Source organism: Vulpes vulpes, unplaced genomic scaffold, assembly GCF_048418805.1.
Source record: "Vulpes vulpes isolate BD-2025 unplaced genomic scaffold, VulVul3 u000000652, whole genome shotgun sequence".
Taxonomy (NCBI): domain Eukaryota; kingdom Metazoa; phylum Chordata; class Mammalia; order Carnivora; family Canidae; genus Vulpes; species Vulpes vulpes.
In genome coordinates, this window is record NW_027325771.1 from 2,232,351 (window position 1) to 2,257,588 (window position 25,238).

The 25,238-nt window shown below is 53.0% G+C and overlaps 1 protein-coding gene across 1 annotated transcript in view; it reads left to right on the forward strand.

The window, feature by feature from the left end:
- ZNF366 (zinc finger protein 366) overlaps nucleotides 1-25,238 on the forward strand; it is a 70,375-nt gene that overhangs the window by 39,175 nt on the left and 5,962 nt on the right. The window contains exons 2-4 of the mRNA XM_072745387.1: nucleotides 10,310-11,571; nucleotides 14,710-14,901; nucleotides 23,895-24,069. Of these exons, the coding sequence (XP_072601488.1) occupies nucleotides 10,336-11,571; nucleotides 14,710-14,901; nucleotides 23,895-24,069 (1,603 nt within the window). The 5' untranslated portion in view covers nucleotides 10,310-10,335. The remainder of the gene's footprint in view (nucleotides 1-10,309; nucleotides 11,572-14,709; nucleotides 14,902-23,894; nucleotides 24,070-25,238) is intronic.

Consider the following 25,238-nt stretch of genomic DNA (forward strand, 5'->3'; position numbering starts at 1 on the left):
CTGTAGGGGGTTCTGGGGGAAAAACTGACACTGCCCAACATCCAAGGGTGTCATCCTTAGCATCCCAAAGTCCCTTTCCAGCATTGGGGAGGGAGCCAAGGAAAAGCTCAGGGATGGGTAGGATGGAGAAACTGCATTAGTCATATCTGCAGCGTGTGACTCTCTGTTTACTGTGAATCTTCACATCAGACTCATGTTAACCTGCGCTTGCAAGGCTGAATGTCATTTATTTTTGTCTTATACACCCTGGTTTTCTTAATGCACTTAAGCAAAGGTCAGCCCACTTTTCAAGCCACCAAAGTCTTCCTCTGTTGTGTAGGAAATGTGGGTAGTGAAGGCTGGGGCACTTGTTGGGGAAAGGAGAAGTTTTCCTGGCTTCTCTCACAACCACTGATACCCCTTCATCTGTTTCTTGTTATTCTAATCGAAGTTTCAATGATACAAAAAGGAGATAAAGGCATATATTGAAAGAAAATATTTTAAGTCAAAGAAACGTCATTCTGCTTCTTGCTCTTTGATATCCATCCAGCACATCAACCTGCCAGGTCAAGAATCCCCTCCCGTAGATCCTCAAGTAGTTTCCCCACAACTGTTCATCAGTTTCTTCTCCCAGATAATGAGTTCCTTGAAGTTAGCATTTGGCTTATCAGCCATTGTCCTCTTGCTCCCACACAGAGAGTGGTTTCCCGAGGGAATGCTTGGGGGAGGCTTCTCCATGCCTGAGTCTTCGTGGTCGCTTACATTTAGCTCCCTGGGTCATAAGGCTGCACGCCCAAAGTATAAGCCAGGATTAACTCTGCCAGGGGCATCAAAAGACCTTGGGGAGAAGAACACTTGAGAGGAGTCCAAAGAAATGCTTCAAGAGAATTCAGCACTCAAAAGGAAGGGGATCCCAGGTTTAATTTTATCTGAATGTTTGCTGTTTGAAAGCCATTATGAATTTTTACTTTTTTAATGCAAGTATCTGAATAGCTAAGTCAGAGCGTGCAAAAGTACTAAGTTGAAGGGGTTATACAATTAAAAGTTTCCTCTCCACCCAGGGAACTCTTCACCCACAGGGCATCTTCCTATATATATGGTCACAGGAGACCTTAAGACCATGATGGCAATGGTCCATCCTGAACCGGTAACTCAACTTTGGGACTCCCAAGCCTTCTTCCACCAGCCATACAGTCTTCCTCCTTAGAGGTAACCAGTATTACTGGTTATATTCTTATAACCAGTAATATTCTTATACTTCCTTCCAAGAGACAGGCAAGGGGTACAAGTACATGAGGAAATAAATAGATCTATATGTATAGATATTTTCCCAGAATTTTTTTGGTGGCAGAGCCCATAGAAAAATCAACAGGAAGCAGGTTAATCTTCAACTAAAAAGTGTGTGTGTGTGGGGGACTGGTATCCAGGATGAAAAGTGATAAGCATCAGAAGACAGAAATAGAGCCGGAATTTTTTTTTCTACATAAAAATAAAAAGATCCAGGTCACAGATCCATCTACCCATTAGGATGGGCACTTCTACAAAACTAATGGGCATTTGCCCAGCAGATCATGGGGGAACTTGCAGCTCTGGAGAAACTGAGAGAAACTGTGGTGGCCTGCCTTCCTGGGATATTGTTTGCTAGAACATGGGCATGTTCTACACTCCCTCAGAGGCTCAGTGGCATTTGATCACTGGGCATTTGCAGAGCCCGCTCACATTCATTCACATTATTTCAGTGTAACAGGACTGAATTCCACCTTTCAGGCCAAAGGAATATGGGATATACTGGCTAAGGAACCCAAACCCGCATGAAGAAGAAGGGGCCATGCTTCCTGAACAGCAAAACCCTAGTCTTTCCACACCTTAGCTAAATCACCTGCCTCATCAGAGTTGCTCTTGGTGGTTTACCGATGTGAAGTTGGGCTTGGATGGACTGGAACAGGCCAAGTCAACCAGCAGCTCCTCCTTTCGGGTCGGAGTAGGCATCAGGGAGCAAGAGCAAGCTAGAACATGGGCTTGTTAAATAAATTCCCACACAGGTGTTGGGTCCCAAGAATAGATCAGTCACCAGCCAAGTTTCTGACTTTCTAACCAGATTGTTAGAAATACGAGATTCCTACCCACACAGAGAGGTGACTAGCGGCACAGCAGCCAGTCAATGAGTTCAACAGGCAAATGTGATAAGCATCAGAGACGTGGGCAGTTTTGTTCCAGCTCTGATAGAAAGGAAAGTTTCACCTGAGTGTCTCCAGAAAAGCCTCCAGCAGGTGAGGTTCTCTCTACCTCCTGCCTGGTACAGTCTGGGGACAGACTGGTGAATACATCCAGTGACAGGTATCGGAGAAAGAAGGTGCTGACTGCTCAGGGGGACTCCATGGGCCAGCAGCACCTGCTGGAGCTGCCACGACTCTGGATTTAGGCTGTGGGTTTGGACATTCATGTCCTCCATTCCATAAAAGTACTCAGTCAACCACTTTTAGAGGAAATGATGTATTCACAAGAGTCATCTGTTGACCTGCATGTCAATACCAACCTACTGATTGACAAGGGGTAGTAACAGATTTCCTAACGACCAGAAGGATTTTGTCCACTGGTGCTAGATGTACATCACAAAAATGTTGGAGAAATAATGGAAGATTATTTACTGAATATGCAATCGGGGCCAAAAATTAGACCTTGGAGGATAATTTAAGGCATCATCCCTGTCCCCATAATATTTACGCAGAATAGAAAACATACAAAACAAAACAAACAAAAAAGCAGGTCTATCTGCCATATTCAAAGTCTCCCCTTTGGAAAGACCAATAATTAAGATCATCGAAAACTTGTAACTGAGAGCCCCTCTTCATATACCATATGGACAGGTGCCTTCTAAAGAGAAGACTTCATATATCATTACTGGGAGCATTCTAACAATCTGCTCACCTTGACTATTTCCCAAGTATCCTCAGTTACTATCTTTACAATAATGCACAGAGTAGAATTTTGGGGTATGTCTCTTTTACATTTTCAGACTTATTTTTAATTTACGTACAGTAAAATTCGTTTGCATTCTAGGAGTTTCGACAAAGTTGTGTGACCACCACCCCCGTTGAGTACAAAACAGTTCTCGACACCTCTCTCCCAAAAACACCGCCTTGAGTTACATGTTGAAGATAGGTTCCTTCCACAAATGGCCGTCCTCATTTATTATGTGTTCGTTCTTAACCATTCTTGCTTGCCAGAGGGTCATATTTTCTGGCATCAGCTACCCATTCGAAGGCTTACCTAACAATTTATGCTATCACTTCCAGAGATAGACAAAATGAAACTTTCTAACATGCATGTGTCTATTTGCTTTGCTAGGAGGGGGTACATCAAGTTTACTTCATCTAAGAGCATAAAACCAAAAAAAAAAAAAAAAAAAAAAAAAGAAAAAGAAAAAAGAAAAAAACCTGATATATATCCTAAGGACATTTTCCCCCAAAAGAAAGTAGGAGAAACGTGCTAACATTCCAGTTACAGCTCCATCCACAAAAGATATATTAGCTCTGAGAGTTGGGAAAGAAAACTGCTAAGTCACATCTCCAATTCATTTCCTTCCTTTAAATGGGTCACGAGGGTAGAGATAACCCCAACACCCCAGCAGCTGTTCCAGGGCTCAAGCAATTATATTCACTCCTGCTTTCCAGAAACTTGACCTAGGCATCCAGCACTTTCCTAAATGAAACCCACATCTATTTATTTATTTTTTTCCCCACATCTATTTAATCTGTGCATCTTAGTAACCAAATTTGCTGTTGTTTTAGTAAGGCCTATGATACATACATGGGGTGTGTGTGTGTGTGTATGGACAACCTGAACGATGAAAAACTAAATTTTACTTCAACTATGCCGTATGTATCTTGGTGATATTTTGGAACTTAAAAAAAAATAAATTATATGAGTTCGATGGACTATTTCACAGGTAAATAGGTCTCATCACCAATGAATACCTTCTGACCACCAAGCTGTGGGCTGACAGGTTACTTTTTATAACAAAATGGGAGGGATTTGGGTTTATTAAGTTAGGGCCACAAGAGCATCCGGAAAGGCCTACCTGGGGCCTGGTGACCCCGTCTTAGGTATACCACTAGCCCAGGGAGTGACAAGGAGGGTCATGCCTTCCTCTGGAACATACTGGCCCATCTGCCAGCTGCACACAGAGATCCTTCCATTTCTGCCAATCACGATATGTGACTGTAGCAATACAGCGACAGACGTGTTAAGACAATGATGTGGAATCATCACAATGTTTAAGCCTCAGATTCAAAGTCTCTCTTGCTATCAAAACTTCACAAAGAAGCAGGTGACCCAATAAAATCCCACTTTGGAGGAACGTTAAAACAAGGTCTTCTTGCCAGAGCGGTTAGTAATAGGTCCACGTATCTCCCATGCTGCCCTCCTGTTACTTCGGTCCTCTTAGCTCTGTTCCTTATTCTTAAACGTCTCCCCAGCTCCCACCTCCTCCCTGCTTTCATCTTCGTTGAGGGCAGAGCTCCGGGGCAGACCACGTAAGAAAGTGCTACTCTCTTCAATGAAAAGAGAAGAAGCCACTGTCTCCAAGAGCGAGACGTACCCTTTTCCAGTGCAATGTGGACATCTTCAAGGAATGAAAAAAACGTGATGGAATATTCTCTCATGAATTTCAGGATGAACAAAAATCAGTGTTACGGAGTCAAGATAAGTAAATCTGCCTCTTGGCATTGGTGACTCACCATGACTCCTCTGAGAGCGTTTACTGGAATGACCTTCGATTCAAGTGAGAACCACAAAATACCAGTAATTTTATCTGGGGGATATTTACATTTTGGTGCAGTAGGTGAATTCCTGATTAAAGGGCATTATTAGAAAAAAAAAGAGGAAAAAAAAAGAAAAAATTTTTCCCCAAAACTAAATATAGTTTCATCTTAGGCCTTGCATTTTTAATTGGTCCTTATGGTTCAAAAGGAGATTTTTGCTTTTAAAATCCTTTCACTCCCCATTTCCTTATCACTAACTCTTGAGGGTCATACTTCTTATGAAAGAAGACATCTTGAGTTCCAGATGCACCCAATATTTTCTAACACAGATCCACCCAATATTTTCCTCCTGAAACTATCTGCTTCCTGACTTAGCCTATTTGCTGTGGTGACTGAGCAGATAGGGAAGAAAGTCAGGGACATTCTCTGACGGCGGCAACGAAAATACATGATTCTTCTAAGCTTCCACCCTTACCTCCTAGTACAAAAGGTGGACCGCTACTAGCTTTCCAAGCATCTCCTTGGGGTGGAAGGGTGCCGGGTGACTCCTTCATCTTGGTCTGTGTTTCACATTCTTAATTCAGGGCCCCTCCCCACCCCACCTTTTTAAAGTAGGCTCCATGCAGGGCTTGAACTCACACTGCTGAGATGGAGGCCTGAGCTGGGATCAAGAGTCTGATGCTTAACCGACCGAGCCCTCCAGGTGCCCCCAAGGGTCTGCCCTTCTACTCACGACTGCCCGTTGGCCTTGTCACGACTGAGAACCTTGTGGCACTTTGAGGATGGCCCCTCAAAGTGTTAATTTCTGTGTCCTTTGCATCTGGAAATAGCCAGGATGTAGGGCGCACCCTGGTTTGAGGATCAGGTCAGAGAATGTAGGCCTTGGAAACCGAGGGGGATGAGCAATAGGACATGCAAGTTCTTTGGGCAATAACTACCTGACGACGGTTTTGGAGTGTGCTCATGATCTGATTAGGGAGGCCTCCAAAAGCCACCTGCGGTCTAAATAAAGATAAGGTTATACATTTAAAAGTTCCACATGGAGGGGCGCCTGGGTGGCTCAGCAGTTGAGAGTCTGCCTTTGGCTCAGGGTGTGATCCCCAGGTCCTGGGATCGAGTCCCGCATCAGGCTCCCTGTAGGGAGCCTGCCTTTCTCCCTTTTTCATGAACAAATACATAAGATCTTAAATAAATAAATAAATAAAATGAAAGTTCCATGTGGAGACTTTAAAAACAAGACCTTTCCATCCCTCCTCTCATCCCACAGCAGCTTCTGGAGCCCTCGCTCGGCGTCAAGCACCAAGTGGGCACTGGACGTGCTGCTGCGAGCAGGCCCCGCGGCCTAGAGGGAATTCCAGGAGTCTTTTAGCCTCTGCTGGCTCAGCACCATCTTAAGTATCTGACACTGGAGCTTTGACAGGTGCTCTTCTCTCTGGGAAGGTGACTGGTGCCACCAGACGGGGACAATCCTTCAGCTGAAATGGCTTAGCAGACCACCTAGCCCTCTAGTTCCCACTCACCAAAGCCGCTGGTGATTAAGGCAGCCTCAGAACAGACGCCCGGATAGGAAAGTGAGCCATGGACAAGGGGTGGGGACTATTCTCGAACCCGGAGGTCCATGTCCACACTGAATGAATACTCATTTGTGGGGAGTCACATCTGCTGTTGCAACAAGAGCAACTCAGAGCAAATGAGCAAAGTCTTGGTTTTGAGCAGCGGAGCAGGCACCCAGATGCCGACCACGAGCCTTCACTTGGGAAAGGGACCTTGTCAGCCGGCATCACCGCACCTCCCACCCCCTTCAGGGCACCGCACCCCCCACCCCCTCCAGGGCACTGCACCCCCACTCCTCCAGGGCACCACACCGTCTAGGGCTTAACACGCTTTCCCTATGTGCTCTAAGGTTTCAACACCCCGCAGGCAATACCCCAACCCCCAGGTCATGGACAAGAAAGCCAAGCCCCCAAATTAACTTGCTTAGGTTCCTTCCTTTCCTTCTTTCTCTTTCTTTCTTTCTTTCTTTCTTTCTTTCTTTCTTTCTTTCTTTCAGATTTTATTTCTTTGTGTGTGAGAGAGAGAGAGAGAGAGGGAGAAGACCGCAGGGGTGGGGAGAGAACCCAGGGCGGGCGTGGGGGGGGAGCAGCCGGCAAAGCAGGCTCCCCGCTAAGCAGGGGCCCAGTGCAAGCCTTCGTCCAGGTCCCCAGGCCCATGGCCTGAGCCCCCCAGGCTCGGTGTCTCACAGCCGCTGACACAGGTCAAACCCAGATCCCGCCTGCAGCGCAGGGCTCCGACCACGGCGCAGGGGGCTGCTTTCACAGTGCCAGTGCCGTGGTGCACGAGGTCCTGCTCCTCCTGGCGAGGAACCGGCTTCCGACGGGCTGCGTCCCAGGAGGGGCCACAGGCTCCGGCCAGGCCCCGATGGGAACCCCCATGTGCCACACGCAGGGGGACCTGCTCCGAGGGAGCCCGCCGTGGGGCACACGGGGCCGTCGGTGTGTCCCAGAGGTCGCTCAGCCTCCTAAGTTCACCGACCCCAAGATTAATGCCCCGAGGGAGCCACCCTTCCTGGATCCTCCCCGCCCCACACTCCTTGGGCTCCTTCCCCTCGGCACCTGTGCTGTTGGGGGTCAGCAGCAGCGACCCCCCTCCTGGGAGGGCCCAGGCACATGCCTCCTCCGGGCCTGCCGGGCGGGGGAGGGCGCCCCCGATAGGTGTGCAGAGGGCTCCGCCATTTGAAAGCTCTGGGAAAACGTCCATGCAGGGATCCCCATGCCTTTTTAAAGCTCCTGAATTGATGATTTTATTCTCGAACAGGCACATGACTGTTTTTAGGGGTGGAGTCAGACACTGGGGGAGATCGTCATCAAGTCAACACAGGGAGGAGATTAACATGAACATACGGAAAATCTCTACATTTGGGGGACACAATTCTGACGTTGATATTAAAAGAAATCACGTCATCTGTGTTCAATAATAGGTCTTTACCTGACTAGGTCGACGGCGACAAAATTAAGACGCAAACACAGAACGTAAATATGCTTTTGAAATTAGTATTGTATTAAAAACGTCGCTCCTAACGCAGTAAAGGGACCCAATCAGTAGACCGTGTCACAACTAGAAACAGACACGCCGCACAAAGACAATAATGAAACACCTTTTGTTTTAAAAATGAGCGAAAACATTCGTTTCCACGTAGGTAGGTTTCTAGTAATAAGATATCACACACGGTATAAAGACGTCAAACATCATTAGCCATGCGTTTTCTAATACCTTAGCAATAAAATATTCAACGAACTAATAAATTCTGGCCCATGCTCTGGTAGGTCTGTTTTTGTTTTTGTTTTTGTTTTAAACTAATTCTTCAATCAAGCTCTCTAAATCAGATAATCAGAATAAAAAAGGACCAGTGTGCGCTTGGATGGGCTCCGCTGTGGTCTGCCATGGTCATGTGTGGCCTGGCGTAGTTGTCCCCAGTGTGAAAAGCCTTTTTTTTGCAAATAGAACCTTCTCGCCACCGAGGGAATACAACCAACCGTGGCCAAAACAAAATCCAGAGAAAGGAGCTGCCATTGTTTCCTCCTCCCTCTATTTCAAGAGGACACACTGACCTTGTCTGGAAGCCACATATTTTTATAGAAGTAACAGGGTGTCAGATCAGGGTCCACCAGCCCCTCTAGACCCGCACGCGAATTCAGGGGCCAGGACTTGCTGCCGCTCGAGGCCAGACCCAGTGACCGTGGAAACCATTCCGTCCCCGCCCGGGGCCTACCTACCAGCACCCAGCGGCCGTCCCCAAGCTCACAGGCTAGGTACTCATTCTGCTGCCGCTCTCCTCATCTTCCCCAGGTGCCTGGTCCTCGGGTTAGCAGTGGGGGAAGACCTGGCATTTTGGTAAACAATTTTAGGAAGGAGAAGGGGGATGGGACATAGGGCTGAGCTTTCCTTCTGCTAAACAAGCTCTCGCTCTTAATTACTAAACCCCAAATCCACGGAAAGAAGACAAACCAGAGCTAACTCCCCACCACATAAATACAAAGCAAAGATCAATACACATTATTCTTTAGTTTTCTGATGATTTTCTGTAACGGTTTTAAGTAACAACCAAATATTCGTATCATAAAGGCACATAGTTTTTCTCTCCGTTGAATGCTCTGTGCATGGAATTGGTAATCCAACCTAAAAAGGCCCATTTTCGTTTTAACGGTGCTGCAGTTCTCAAACCTCTCATGAAGACACACAAGCAGTTTTGTTAATACCCAGGTACTTGCAAAAATTACATTTGCTCCATCAAGGACTGAAGAAAATCACCAGAAACTGTTGGGCCTCTCATACTGAGGAGCCTCACCCTACAGTGCTCAGCACGTAGCCATCCCCAAGGCCAGGGCCCTAAGGATCCCCTTCAAGCTCAGAGGGTTAGGGCATAAAGGGCCCCCCCCTGGAAATGTGGAGTCGGCCACCCGGTTCTCTCTACCACCATCCACACGAGGGGCGCAGAAACGTGGCAGGGAGCCGCGTGAAAGGACGCAGAGCCCTTGGCTTAGAGTCCAGCCCACACCCTCTCCCACACATGCCTGATGCAGGCCCAGCAAGGAAAGAAAGGTCACCTGCCTCGGGAGTCGGTGAAGGCCGAGCTTTATCCCGAAACCTCTGGGAAGGAGGAGATGCAAGTGCAGTTTCAGAGATTCACAATCCTGGTATTTTTCACCTGCGGACGCTTCACGGGGAAGATGAAAAGGCTTAAGTTGCCAAGATGACTTGGTGACATTGTCTGATCCGCTTTCCTTCATCACATTGACCCCATCCGCTCGGTACGCCCGGCAGCACACCTGCCTTGGAGTGGGTAACTCGGGAAATCTGACGTCCGAGTTCAGCAGGCAAATCTCTGCCCCTGTGTGGACCTGAATGCTCCCCATTCCTCCAGCAGCCAAGGCCCTCAAGACCCGGACGGGCAGGGAGGTTGGTTCCTTGAGACCAGGAGTGACCCCGAATACACATGGAAGTCCCACTGGCAGACACAAGGCCATCTCAGGCTGAAAACCCATGTCAGAGTGCACCCCAGTTCTTTTTTTTTTTTATAAAGATTTTATTTGTTCATGAGACACACACACACAGAGACAGAGGCAGAGACACAGGCAGAGGGAGAAGCAGGGTTCCTGCAGGACTTGATCCCAGGACCCTGGGGTCGTGCCCTGGGCCAAAGGCAGGCCCCAAACTGCCAAGCCATCCAGGGATCCCCTGCACCCCAGTTCTGGCTCCCCCACTATGCAGGTCATTTCACGGGTTGCATCCTTGCTCCCGCCGCCCTCATCCTAGGGGGGACCCCGAAGCTGGCTGAGGTCTCAGGTGTCTTCCCAAAGCACCCTGACACCCGGCCCACCGCTCTGGTTCTGTGGGCGCCCTGGGGTCCCCGTGCAGCAGGCCGGGGCTTTGCACCGCAGCGACGGGAACCCGCCCTGGGCCGAGAGGGTCAGTCCCCCTGAGTTGGCCCTGATGCCCGCCGCCGCCCGTGGGGGCCGAGGAACCCTTTTTTCTCTCGTAAAAAACAGTGCATTTCTCTCTCTTTGAAGGCGCGCGGCCCAGGACGCCGAGGGAGATGAAGGCGATCAAGGACGAGGTCGTGCCCTTGCAGCTGGGGCTGAAGCGAGCCCCGTCCTTCCCGCACTGCCTGCAGCCGGGGGTCTCCCGAGGCAAGGCCCCGCAGGGACACCTCTTCCCGGAGGCCCTCCGGGGCCCCTTTTCGCAGTTTCGGTATGAGCCGCCCGCGGGCCACCTGGACGGGTTCCCGGGGGCCTTCGAGGGCGGGGGCTCGCGGAGGCGCAAGAGCGTGCCCAGCAAGGTGCCCTGCCGGCCCCCCGCCGAGGACGCGCCCCCGGGCCCCCCGCCGCCCCCGCCGCGCCCCGCGTGCGCCTCGCGCATGATCGACCTGAGCCACTGCCACGTGGGGCTGCAGCCGGGCCGGCCCCCCGAGCCCCCCGAGCCCCCCGAGCCCCCCGAGCGGCCGTGGCCCGCCGCGCTCCTGCCCGCGCCCTACGCCTACCTGCCCAAGGGGCCGCCCGGCCTGGTGCTGCCGCTCTTCGTGCCCGCGCCCGCCTTCCCCTTCGGCCGCCACGCCTTCCTGCCGCCCCCGCCGCCCCCGCCGCCCCCGCCCCCGCCCCCGCGCAGGCCCGAGGCCCCGCCGCGCGCCGACCGCGTGGACGTGAACGTGCGCGTGGACGACAGCTACCTGGTGGACGTGGGCGGCGCGCAGAAGCGCTGGCAGTGCCCCAGCTGCGACAAGTCCTACACGTCCAAGTACAACCTGGTCACGCACATCCTGGGCCACAGCGGCATCAAGCCCCACGCGTGCGGCCGCTGCGGGAAGCTCTTCAAGCAGCTCAGCCACCTGCACACCCACATGCTCACGCACCAGGGCACGCGGCCGCACAAGTGCCAGGTGTGCCACAAGGCCTTCACGCAGACCAGCCACCTGAAGCGCCACATGATGCAGCACAGCGACGTGAAGCCGCACAACTGCCGCGTGTGCGGCCGCGGCTTCGCCTACCCCAGCGAGCTCAAGGCCCACGAGGCCAAGCACGCGAGCGGCCGCGAGAACATCTGCGTGGAGTGCGGCCTCGACTTCCCCACGCTGGCGCAGCTCAAGAGGCACCTGACGGCGCACCGCGGCCCCGTGCAGTACAGCTGCTCCGAGTGCGACAAGACCTTCCAGTACCCGAGCCAGCTGCAGAACCACATGATGAAGCACAAGGACATCCGGCCCTACATCTGCTCCGAGTGCGGCATGGAGTTCGTGCAGCCGCACCACCTCAAGCAGCACTCGCTCACCCACAAGGTAGGAGGGCCTTGGGGGGGCACCTGGCAGGGGGGGAGGGTGGGCGGACCCTCGCCGGGTCCTCCCCTCCCGGCCTCACCACCCCGGACCTGGCCCGGAGGCCCACCAGGCCTGCAGCCCCTTGCCAGCCAGCCTTCCCGGGTCTCGGGTGGGCCCCGGGGTAAGTAATGTGCACAGAGCAAAGAGCAGAGTGAGCAAGGCCAGAGGGAGCCCCCTGGGCCTCCTGCTGTTGCTCCCAAGCCCCCTTTGAGCCCTGAAGCCCTGTTTCCCAAAACGTCATCTGGGGCATCAGCAGGAGTGTGTCTCAGGACACACTCAGGAACCAAGACCAGCTCTGTGCCTGGGAGTTACTAACCAGAGCTGCCTTCTAGACACTTCCCTTGGTCCTTTGCTGCTGACGCAGTGGCCGCCTTTTGGGTGGTTTTCTCACACAGCTGTGAGAACTGCCTCGTGCACATGTGGCTCTGGGTCCAGCCAGGCCTGCGCTCCCGGTCGTGGAGCCCCTGCCCAGCTGGGTACAGTGTCCTGTGGTTTGTTTGGTGGGAGGAGTGAGAGCACACCCTTCTGTTGGGTTTGGTTTGACCTTGCCTAGGCTCAGATCTTTAAGGACAAATACAGGCCCAAGGGCCCGAGTCCAGCCTACTTTGCAGCCAGAGCCCTGGAGTCATTCGGGATGAACAAAGGCGAGGTCCTATTGGTGTCCCTGAAATCTTAGCCAGCTAAGCCAACTTGGGGCTGCTGTGAGCTTCTGAGAGGGGAGGTTTGCCCCAACGATCTCTGCCCTCACGCTTTGGACCTCAAGTAGTTCCCTTGGCAGGAGAGACGTCTAGTAAGCCAGAGTCTGTAATACACTCTTTAGAAAGGCCAGTGGAGGACTTTGCCCAGCCAGGATAGCCTCTCTACCCTGCCATAAGGGGTTTCGTTTGATAGGTTAGGACACAATGTGGGCATTTTGGGGCTCCGCAGTGGAGACGCAGAGCCAAACAGCTCCTGCCCTACGAAAGGCACCTGAGGATACCACCCAGGGAGGAGGCACCTGCCAAGCGCAGGAACCATCCACAAAGAAGCTGGCCTGAGATTTAAAGCCCTATGCGGGTTGCAGGGGCTTCTACATATGTGGAAAAGGAATCAAAGATGAATTTTAGAACATACAGAAGTTCTCTTAAGAAAGTAGAAAATGAAATTAAAAAATGGACAAAACAGCCTGGTGTCCAAAATGTCTCGTTTGAATTAGGAAACAAAATGTGTTTTAATTCCCATTGTCAGCCAACAGTGAGAGGTAGTGTTTGTTGAACACTTGCTGCGGACCAGGCGCTCTCCTTCTCATTTAGGATTTGGGTAAGAGCCCTGTAGAGGGCCTCAACAACTCTAAGAGCACCCTGCAGGTATCACTACTCCAGATCTGCAGATGTGCACACCACCGAGGCAGGGGGCTGTCCCCCAGACCCTCGGACTCTGGCACCTGAACCCTTGAACGCTATTGTCAAGTGTTCCCCTTCTCTACTCCCTCCCTCCCTCTCTCTCCCTCCCTCCTAACATGGGCTCCCTCTCTGTGATTTCACTGATCCTATTAGTGACACAGTCGCTGCCTCGGTTCCCAGAGTTTGTCCAGGCTTCCATTCACGAGTTCTAGGCCAGCCTCTATGTGAATTTTACTTAGGACACAGAATTCTCCTTAGTGATAAGTAGGCACTCTTGGTCGCAGGACAGCACAATCCTAGACAAGTGGGGAGGCGATCTTGAGAAGAAAGATGCTGAGGTAATGCTTGAGACCCATCAAGAATATAACTTTCATGACTTTCAGAATTTTAAACTCCCTACTTGAATACACAACATACTGTTAAAATTCACCCTCTCCGGAGGGCATTACAGTTCCCGTCTCTTGGTGAGCATGAACTCCTACTCACCGACAGTCATCCAGACTCAAGAGGTATTTGGGCTGGAAAGAGTCCCTGGTTCTCATGAACTACGGCTGCATCTTGAGAGGAGGGACCCAACAACATGAGACTCGCCTGAAGTTGCACAGCCCCTAAATGGCTGGGCAGAGACCTGGACCCGCCCCTGGGGGCCGTGGGCTCACCAAAACTGAGGAGCGGTACGTCCTTATCATGTCGCACCTTGAAGAAAGGACTCAGAGCTACACTTAGACCTCCTCTCTCCCTAGGTCGCTATGGGTATCAGGTAATAGGTATTTTATAAGGGTTAGCTAAGCAGCTCGTTCTAATCCTGTACCAGCCTCAGTTCTAACGCCGTGGGTCTCTAAGTGTTCCTCCTGAAAAGTCATTCTGTGTTAGGATGGCTTGCAAAGGCCTTTTCAGGGAAGCACTGGTCAGGCAGCAGTCGCTCCTACTCTGCTCACACTGTGAGTCCCTGGGAGGGGCTTCGACTGAGGGCACCGATGCTTACGTCTTCAGCCCCTCTCCATGAATAGCGGGGAAGGTACAAAGTCTCTTTCTGCCCTGTTTTCTAATTCAGAAAGCTGGCTGCCTTCAGATTTCTCTCTAGGACAGAAGCTAGCTGAGCAGAGGCTCCATGGCCCAATCACGCAGAGGTCACTATGAGCTGAGGGAGCCCGGGAGACTATTTCAAGAGGGTGCTTATCAAGTTGCAGTTTATTCAAGCGGGCATATCACTTGTTCTTCTGGGATTGTCAAGTCCATTAAGGAAAACTCAAGAAAACAATGGTTCTTCGTTTGAGAAATGCTATCATCACTTGAGGAGGTTTTGTTTTTTTGGGTTTTTGGGTTTTTTTGTTTGTTTGTTTGTTTTCCCCAAAGATAGATTGTAGTCTCATTTTACATATCACTCCACAGGGCTCTTTCCCAAATCCTATTAATCCCCAGAACTGTTACTATAGAATTAACCCCTGTAGCAGCAGGAGCAACGGGAGCAGTAGCTTTCTTTTTCCCTAAAGGTTTGGCTTAGCTCATGGTTTTCAGAAAACAGAAAAGATTATGTGACTAACACTTTTCAGGAAAACGGCAATTAGCAAGGCCAAAGCCACACCCTTTGGAACTCAGCATCTGTCACCAGGCTCTCCGTGGACTCGCGTGGCAAAGAGAGAAGTGAAGATTCTAATTCTGATGAATGCGTGTCACCTGCTAACCACAGCGTGTTTTGAATCTTGCTTCTCTCCAGGGTGTGAAGGAGCACAAATGTGGGATCTGTGGGCGGGAGTTCACTCTGCTGGCCAACATGAAGAGACACGTGCTCATCCATACCAACATCCGCGCCTACCAGTGTCACCTCTGCTACAAGAGTTTTGTGCAGAAACAGACCCTCAAAGCACACATGATCGTCCACTCCGACGTGAAGCCTTTCAAATGCAAGGTGGGCAGCGGGCCCGGGGTGAGGGGGCGGTGCACACCTGAAGGATGTAGAGGGTTGTGCCAATGGCCAGTAGAGGAGGATCTCCAGGAAACGTCCTACTGTGTTTCGTCCGAGGGGCTGCTGTGGCCAACCCCAGGCCCATCCATGGCTCTGTTCCTCTGCGCACCACACCTATGCTTGCACCAGCCCTTAGCTGGTCCCTAGGAAGCTGGCCCTGTGGGTCGTACGGTGGGATCAGCGCACAGGGGAGGAAGGAGGGCGGAAGGCCCACCGGGGGCATGAGGTGGCTAAAGGATGAAGGCGAGGTGGAGCGGCCCATCCTGGGAGGGAGCAACAGCCTCTAGGCCTCTTCCCCCCACAAGCTGATGGGTGGCCCTCGGAAGGGAGCCCGAGAGGCTGCGGCACCACTACCCGCCCCCACCCTCCGGACACCAGGATGGAGCTGTGTGATGTGAGGCCGGGTCTCCCAGGCCAGGTGGGAGGGAGGCCAAGGTTGGGGCCTCCAGCGCCCTTAGAAGTGCTTGTTGGGGTCGAGGCCTGGCCGTGAGTGCCGCCGTCCGAAGTGGTTCCCATCGGTGCCCAAGTCCCGTACAGAGCAGGCGTGCAGCGTTGCCGTGGGAATGCCTGCATCCGCCTCACTGGCTGGAGTGTTACCTCATCTCACTTTTATCTCAGCAGCCGGTTAGGCTTAGGCTTAGGCTTAGGCTTAGGGGTAGAGTTAGGGGTAGGGGTAGGGTTAGGGGTTGGGGTAGGCTTAAGGATAGTGTAGCTGAGATCACGTAGGAGCTGGAGATTAGTAAAACTCCAGGAGTGACAGGTACTGCTTAGAGACGCTTGGGCCTCCCAGGCTGTTCCCCGTCCTTCCACCCCTCCCTGGTGCCGTTTCCCTTCTCCACTCGCCCTGTGAGAGGGAATCGGCTGCGGATCGGGGGGTTCAGGCGCGCGGTGGCCCACGGTGAAGACAGGGCTGGGGGAAGCAGAGGGGAATCACGCCTTTGGCTACCGTTGGAGCCTTTGTGTCTGCAGTGGACGTTTGCCTTCTGTGCTACTGCGTGTCTGATGGGGCCCAGATGCCATGTGCTGCCCATCAGAGGGGCTCTTCCTGCCTTGCTCCCTCTGCAGCATGTCCCCGTACCCCCTCCCCACTTGAAGGAACCCCCTGTGAAGCCAGCAGCTTTCCTGTGTCGGCCACTCCTGGACGGGGTGAGAGGGGTCAGGAACCAGAGCTTCCCTAGACCCGAATGGGCATTCTCTGGAGGCGGGGGAGGGAGGCTTCTCCCTCCAGCCCTTTCCTGCCACCCACTCGTGTTTCCCCTCCTTTCCTTCAAGCTCCCGGTGGTTTGAAAGTTGACTCCTGTGCGTCTTGAGTCATCTTGAGCCGAAGGGGGAGGAAGCTGCGTGCAGATGAGGCTGCACCATTCCTAGTGCCTGGTGCAAAATGAAAATGTGAGGCCCCTCGTTAGGCATTATATTAAGAATTTCAGGGCGGTGAAAGTAGAGCATTAGAGCCAACTCAGGAGGACCCTTCTGGGTTGGGGCCTCTGTGACCGCATTGCACACAGGCCCAGGAAGCCAGCCGTGGCCTCGGGAACCTGGGGACTCCGTATAACACCCCTTCTCTCTCTCTCTCTCGTTAGGCACTTTGATTTCCTCCCCGCTTCCCACTTGAGCCCTTTGCTTTCAGCACAGCTGTCCTGCGGCCGGGGGGTTGCTTTCCCCTACAGCGGAGGTGCAAATGGGAGCTGCTGGCCACTCTTCCTTCATTGTGCTCGGTTCACTCTTGGGCTTCGAGCATGAACTGTGTGTTTGCATCTCACCGGCCGGCGGCAGGACACGTACGTTGTTAAAACGTGAAGGGAGCCCTGCTTGCCATCCCTTCCACACCTGTGCGGTCCAGCCAACTGCCACCTCCTTCGTCACATCAGGTGCAGCAGGACCTGTGGTCAGACCAGGCAGAGAGCATCTCTGAAACAGAGGATTCGTCAGGGAGCAGAGCCGATGCAGAAAAAGGGCTTGCAGGCTGGATTTGATCTGGGGACACAGAGGGGTCTGGAGGATTTCTTGGACCAGGTGGTACCTGAGGACTGAGAAGATTCTCTCGGGTACCAGTGCATAGAAGACTGCATGACGTGGTGTGAGCAGGGCCCAGTGCTCAATGAGCCAACCTTGCTTGATACCTTATGCCTGCCCCCCTCTTCCACCCACCCCCATGATAGGGCACCATACATGGTGCAGCGGGTGCCTGAGGATCCACTCTGTGGTTCAGAAACTCACTCTGATCTCTCTTTGAGGGTGGATTAGGCTTGGGATGTATCCTAACACCACCAGATTCCATGAGAGAGGCTTGAGGACTGAAATCCAGCTCTGAGATGATGCACAGTTTATACTCTTCAGTGGCAGATGGGCCTGGTGGGGGAATTGGCTGCGTCGTCTGCAAAGGCCACCTTTCCCTCGTGGGGAGGTTTTCCCAGGAGACCACACTACGGGTCAGGAGGCTGCCTAGGACAGTGTATCTGTCATTGGATTAAAAATAAGTGGGTGTTGAAGGGTATTTTTGTCAAATGGGCGGGCCTTCTCCATTCTTAGACATTTCTGAAATGAGGGCAGGTGTCAGCTGCCTCACCGAAGAGCCCTCTGCCTCCTGGGAAGTGCCAGAAGCCCTGCCAAGGTCTTTGTCTCTGTCCCCATGTCCCTGCAAAGTGCCCCCCTGCTTGGTGTCCTCCTGGTCTCATCACCCTTCTTCACTTCAAAGGGGCTTCAGAGCATGTCTGAGTTTACAGAGTATGTACCCCGGCTCCGTGTTTGTCAGCCGGCCCCTGATCCCCCTGCAGCACAGGCTGTCTCCAGACGGTGTCCTATGTGCTTTGCTCACCACCAGTGTTGCTGTGGATTCTTGGAGACCTGGCCCTCGGTGGATGTCCGTGGAACTTTGGGCATTGGGTACAGAACGGAGGGCCATTTGCTCATCACCACGAAAACCATAGCCAATCCCAGATGAGTGGCTGGCTGACTGCATAGTGATGCTGGAGGAGAGGCCCAGAAAACTAAACCCAAAAGCTTTATCGTGGGTAACAGGGAAGAGATAGTCGCGTCACAGAATTGACGTGGCTGGAAACAAACAAACAAAAAAAGGCAGACCTTGCCACAGTCATACCCCAGGAGTTAGATCTGTCCGCTTTGCCCAAAAGCTTGTAGAAAGGGAGAGAGTGTTGAAGGAACAGGGCCTAATCTCTTGGGTTTCTCCCTGCTAAAAGTCCTCCTGACGTAAAGCCCTCCCCCTGCTGCAGCGTGACCTGGCTCGCTCTGGCCCCGAGCTCAGTGGCAACAGCTGTCCTCAGCGAGCAGCAACATGCGCTCACGGTGAGATTAAGCATTCACAATAGGATGGAAAATTAGAGGAGAGGAAAGGTTTCCATTCTCTCTCTATATATTTTTCTTGTATAAAAAAAAACCCATTACTGCCCTTCTGGACTCCTTTGCTGTTGGCTCCACTTCTGGCCTCCCTGCTTCTTGGAGCCAGCTGGAGTGCCTCCAGAGACCCGTGCCTGTAGACTTGAGCCACGGTTCAGAAATATGCTTCCCAGATTCTGCGTAAGCGCGCAGGGGTTGATTTGGATGCCATCCCTGTGGCAGCCGCGCTCCATAATAGCGAAGAGCCAGCTGCCGTCTTTGGGAAACCTGTCCAGGAAAAGCAGCCATCCAGAATTTCCGGGACAAATTCTCCTTTGAGATGATGGGTGAAGCCGGGAGCTGCCTGAGTTATGAATCACCAGGTCATCCGCAGCCTCGGCGAGGGCGGGGGCCCGCGGGCGGAGGGCAGCGCGGGCCGAGGGCCGAGGCCTCCTTGGCCGGGGCCCCACTGCCTTTGCCGCGCGGCTTCGCTCCCCGCCTGGGCCCTGGCGCCCCGTGGGGGGCACGCTGCGGGGGAGCTCGGGGGCTGGGCCTTTGGGCCAGGGCCCTGGGGCTGGCGTGGAGGGGGTTAAGGCAGTGACCAGATAGCAGCCTTTCGGCAGCCAAGCCCTCCTCGAGAAGGAAGGATATAGCTGCTCGGACCGCCTGCCTAACAATGCCTCCGAGTCCCCGGGGGCCGCCTGCGACCAGATTTCATCTTGCTTTCTCTTGTACTTCTCAGAGCTTCCTGTTTTCTCACGGTCCTTTTGGACAGTTTACAGTCTCTCTCTCCCTCCCTCCCTCCCTCGCCCTTTGAGGAAAGGAACACCCTTCTTATTAAAAGAGAGAGAGCGCGAGAGGAGGCGTAGGCAAGGGCGGCTTAGCAGGGCCCTGCCCGTGGGCCGCAGGCTCTGGCGCCCCGACCTGCTCTCCCGGGACCTGCACCCCCAGGCCCCCGGGTGCACCCCGGCCTCCTGGCTCTGCGGGCCTCCCCCGGGGCCGCCGCCACCCTCACCCCGCCCCTGCACACAGTGTCACTGGCTGTCCACGCTGTCTCCGCGGCCCATGACAAGTGGCCTGAGGTGCCTCCGGGCCCTGGACCGGCGCGAAGGGGCCCGGGGAGGCCTGGATCTGGCTCAGGGAACGGCATCTGCCGGCTGCTTAAAGGGCTGGGGATCCAGGAGCCACATGAGGGGCTCTCCCAAAGGCTGCAACCCAGGGCCAGGGTGCAGCTTCTCCTTCCGACCACACTTCTCCGCGCTGGGTCGGGCACGACTGCCTCTGCAGCCTCCAGCGACCCGGCAAGTATTTACCCGAAGGATCCCTCGCTTTGGCCTCCCTGTAATACTTCCTCCAAATAACTTGGCCTAAAAAGCACTCTTACCTTTACAGATCTGTCTCTTTCCAGAATGTATAAGAGTCTACTATGTACATGATAATCATAAGAGCTAATATTTATTGAGCTCTTACTACTTGGCAAGCCCTTTACATGAATTATCTCATTTGATCCTTACAACAACCTTCATAAGAAACTATTATTATCACTGACGTTTTACAGAAGAGAAAATGGAGCGAGTTCTCCATCCTTCCAGGGTCTCGCCATCACCTCTCTGAGCTGTTGTCTCAAAGCCCTATGATCCATGCAGCCCATTTGCAAAGCACAGTTCAAAAACAGTTGTTCCAACGTTCTGTTAAATGTGGAGGTTTCCCCCTCTGTCTAAAAAGTAGGCATTAGAGTTGGTATTGATGGAAAGGCTGAGTCAGAGGCACACTCGTACCCCTCATTAGAGCAACTGAGAGTTCAGGAGGGGCAGACTGGTTGAAAGATGACCACCTGCACCATGAAATCTGGGACTTCTCCACTCCAGGAGCTCCCTGTATCAACAACAGCCACCCTGATTTAATTCGCGCAGACCTTGGCAGGAGATGGTTCAGCAAGTCTTGACTTGGGCAAGCTCTTGACCTCACACCTCATGATTACAGGGGGCCTTGACACACACTGCTTTCCCCGGGAGAAGAAACTAGCATTTTGGTGATCCCTCCCAGATCACTCTCCTTCTTCCTTCTGGTCTCCTTCCCCTTCACTCCTATAAGGATTCTTCTTGGGGCTCACATGTTGAAACCCCACCCAAGGGTGCCATCTTTGATTTACCCAGTTCACTCTCTCTGGCCTTTCTTTACTAACAGTGGCTGAGGGGTCTTTTTTCTCTGGATCTCATAGACGTAAAGTATCTTCTACACTCATCTGTTGTCATGTGAGGATGGCCTTCTGAGAAAGATGAAGAGGCTGGGTATTCCGAATAAGGGCCGAAGGGTTTTGCGGAAGGGTCAAGAGCTGAAAGGAAGAAGCTAAGCGTGCCCACTACGGAGATGTGACTGGTGTCCAGGTGCCTCGGGGCCTGAGTAATTGTCCCTGTCCTCCTGCCATGAAGGATTTTGGTTTCCAAACTAGTGTGTATAGGGTTATAGACATTTTAGTAGGGGAAAGGAAGAGATGTGATGGCTGCTTTTTGGAATTTTTGCACAGGGTAGGGATATTTTCCTGACTTGTTTGGTCTCCCAACTAAATACTTAGAGATTTATTAAATGTTACTGTGTGCATAGCCCTGTGCTTGATACTGAGGTTGGCCACATAGGAAAGGAAGGTCGCCCTTGCATTTTGGAAGATAACCTAGGGCTCCTTGTAGTGCCCAGACCTCTTTCAGAGTTGAGACACCTTCAATCCAACCCTGCAAAAGCTTTCCATCAGTTGGCCCAATAGGCTACCATCAACCATGAAGGATAACTCTGATATGCACGAAATAAATTTTGCCAACAGCACAAAAGTCTCCTCTGTCAATCACCCTCAGATAATGTAGCTGAGCAGTCATGTCCTACAGGGGACCCTCCCCAAAGCCACATTCTTTGACTTCAGGGGACCATATCATTTTAATGTCCTGATATACTCACGTGCCACTAAAAATGCCCCCACAATGTTCAAGAGTGAACTGATTGAGTCAGAATAACGCTATAGTAGACACATGATCCTGTGTTACAGGATCATACACCGTGGCTTGTCTAGAGCTAAGGAAGAATGTGGAAAGTGCTTACCAGTAGCCGTTGTGACGTGTGCACAGCTCTGTGTGTTGGGGTGGGAGTGGGGCGGGGAAAGGGACAGGGAGAGGGGACCACGGGGCAGGTGAAATGCGTAGTCCCTCTGACCTCCAAGGTGCAGCGGCTGGGGAAACAACAAACAGGCGGTCGTTAGCACCACTGCAATCACCGTTCAAGGTTGAATAAAGTGCCTGAAAATACTTGAAGAGACTTTATTCTGCAGCAAAACAAAAACAAATGGTGCCCTATACATTCTTCAAGGTTAGGCTGAAATTCCATCCCCTTTATAAAAACCTTTTCAGACTAGTCCGGCTGCTGATACCTTAGCAATTAGAGATGATAAAGTAGAAGCTCCCCTTCATAGTAGCCGGGTACAGAAGGTGCCGTGCCTTCCATTCTGTCTGGCTTGAACAACCCTGAGACCTGTATGCACTTGGACTAGTGCAGTAGTATATAATCTTGCAGCCTCCGGCTCCTCTGCTCCCATGTATCTTGTGCTTAACAGCCCAGGGCTTGTGCTGTTTTCAGATCTTTTGTGGCCGCCTCGCTCCAAATAATCAGGAACCATCCCACGAACCAAATGAGATGTACTTTTTTTTTCTCCCTAAAATGACTCGTGAGTGGAAATACCTAACAGAGGCTCTCTAGATTCAAAGCTTTTTATCCCCTGTAGCCAGGATGGAGAATTGGATGATGAAGGTAATAAATAGAAGTCTCCCAGAACGTCCGCACATGTGAAAAGCTGAGTCACAGATTGATTCATCTCACTAACTAGTCCCCTGTTGAGAGTAAAAGAAAGCAAGTCCCCATCCCACATGCGGGGCTTCTCCCCAGGACATTAAAATTAGACCAACCAGCACTCTCAATCTTTTCCCTCCTGGGCCACTGTTTCCAAAGGAACGTGGTGTGCAGGTGCTCGGAATCCCGAGCGTGGGACACTGGTGTGCCAAATTCATCCTTGCCAGCAAGGAAATAAAGAGGGAAGAGAAAAAGGACTTAAAATCCCCAAATATGAATCATCAAAAAAATACAGAACCTGTTATTCATTATCCATGCATGGATTTTCTGTGACAGAGCCGTCACCCCCAGCCGGCCCCCTCTCATGCCACCTAGCATCCTTTCCAGCGGGTCTCCCAAGGCCACTGTTTGTTGCGCCGACCCATTCTTCTAGGGCCAGCTTAACTCTTCTCTCCAAGGCTGCTTGAGGAAAACAGTTCCTTGGTTAATAAACATTCAACCCAGGATCCCCAACACTGTCCCTGAAAATATCTCTCAGCGAGAGAGGAAAACTGGTGTCAGCCTCAGGGGCCACTGTGGCCCGAGTCCTCCCTCCGTGTCGTCTCTTGCTCCATATGGCTGCCCGGGTGACACGGGCCTCTGGGGTTGGGGGGGAGGGAATGTGCTCCTTCCTTAGCGCCCTGGCCTTCTTCACACGCATAGAAAACCCTCCTCCGTGTTCTTCCGCACACGGCCGAGGAAGGGCTGGATCCTCGGAACCCTGCTGCGCCAGGGCTTGGGGAACAAGGGGAAGAAGGGACACCCTAGAGCAGCGGGCTCTGTTGTGCACCCTGGGCGTCTGCATAGATTGCCTTCAGAAAAGGCGGTTCTGTTCTTTCAAAAGCAGTGGGAGAACCACGGTCGCGGTCCATGGTGCGTCTGCACTTTGTGGGAAACAGAGACAACAGCACGACCAAAAAAGAAAGGAAAGAACAACAGCACACGTCTGCCTTTGGTAAAGCTGAGATCGTGTTTTCAAAGCCCAGCCCGCAGAGAAGACACGTGCCTTGCTTGAGGTCTCTCTGTCCCTTCTAGTGTTGCCGTCCATCCCCAAGAGCAGTAAGAAGATTCGAAACGCGTTGCATGACACAGTCTAGCAGAAGAGTGGTGTCGAGGGGGTGCAGGACGGGGTGGTGTTTGGCCACATGGCCTCTGGGGTTGCTGTCGCAGCTCGGGCACCCATTAGCTGTGTGTCTTGGCCCGGGTGCCTTAATCTCTCCGCTTGTCCATCTGTGAACTGGGGGCGATAACCGCAGCCTTCTCCTGGGACTGGTGGGGGAACTAAAGGTGACAGTCCATGGCAGGCTTAGCACAGGACCTTCTGCATTACGAACGCCGTGCAAATAGGAAGCCCGTACTCGTGTATGCGCCGTTGCTCAGAGCCCACTCTGAGCAATCACTTTTCAGGTCGGCTTTTCTGTTTCTGTGCGGCCTGCATGCAAAAGAAGCTGTAGTAGGTTTGCAGGGTTTTGCCTCGTGTTCAAATTCACCAGGTGGCAGGACCACGGTCTCATGACTCCATTCCTACTGGCTCCGCGTCAGAGCCTGGGCCCAGTGCAGGCCATCCCCGGCTTCACTGGGGACACCTCCCTTGGGGGCCACTTACCGTGCCGAGACCCCCACACAGCAGCAGTGCATGCAGCCCCATGCAGGCCTGGGTGCGGGTTCATCTGGGTGGGGGGGGAGCCCACGCCGTGAATAACCTGTCTCGTCCTCCCCATCGCCCCCGACAGCTGTGTGGGAAGGAGTTCAACCGGATGCACAACCTAATGGGCCACATGCACCTGCACTCCGACAGCAAACCCTTCAAGTGTCTCTACTGTCCGAGCAAATTCACCCTAAAGGGGAACCTGACACGCCACATGAAAGTCAAGCATGGGGTCATGGAGCGGGGCCTCCATTCTCAAGGTAAGCATTCCTCTGGGAGGTGCCCAGCCCGCTGAGGCCAGCGGGTACCACCCGGGAGCTGAGCTTGCACTTAGGGGGCTTTACTTTCCGTGGGGGGGGATGGGTTATTCCTCTTGTTAAAAGGGGTCACAACTGTCAAGGCCACAGCAGGGGCGGAGGAGCAGGCTCTTGACGTTACCACAGCACATGCAATGCTGCTGTTGGAAGGTGGTGCATGAAAGGGGTCACAGGGAAGCCTCACAGTGTCATGATGATGTCACCCAGGACTGGGACGAGGTTCTGCTCCAGATGCCACATTGGGTGTCCCGTCCCCTTTAATCTTTCAACAGCGCAAGGCTAGAGGAATGTCTCCCAGCCCCAGCTTTGTAAGATGGGGTGACTGAGGCCGCAGGATACTGGTTTGCCCAAAGCCACCTCCCTGAAAAGCGGCAGGGCCAAGACTCGAACGCAGAGCTGCCTGACCCTGAACTAACGCCTTGGGTAGATCCTTTCCATCACGCTGCCGTTAAAGGGCGAGGGATCTTTCTCCCCTTTCCAAAACAGCGGGGCGCCCAGGCATGCTTTCCCCGCTGGGTCGGCTGAGTGGCCCGTGCGCAGGGCACGGCGCTCGGGTCCCCGCGGAGCCCTCCCTGGACTGTGCGGGGACCCCTCTCCCTCCCGCTCCGCTCCCGGGCCGAGCCGAGGTGGCCTTATGTGGCTCGCGCACCCACTGGGCGGGCTGCCCCCCTTGGGCGGTCGTGCCACGAATGGGCGGCAGGTGCGGCTGCCAGGGACCAGGGAGGCGACAGCAGCGGGTGTGTGCACGGGGACAGCGGACAATGCTCGCGGCTGCAGACCCCACGGTGCCCTGCTGTTCCCTGCACAGTGCTCCGTACTCCGGAGACGCCCCAGGGGTGCCCAGCGCCCCCCAGACTGGCCTGGGTGATTCCCACTCCACAGCCTAGGCCGTACTGAGGCCCAGCGGCATTGTGGACTGTGCGGCCCTGGACCCGGGGCTCAATCAGGACCTGCTGCACTAAGCCAGTGCTCGCGGGGTGACGGTCTCACGTTTGCCCCTTGTCCCGCCCTCCCCGGGGGGGTGGCCAGTGGGCGCACATATGCGTAAATAGGACACACATGTTCCCCCCACAGTGTGAAACAGAATGAAGGCAGTTTTCATCCGTGTTGAT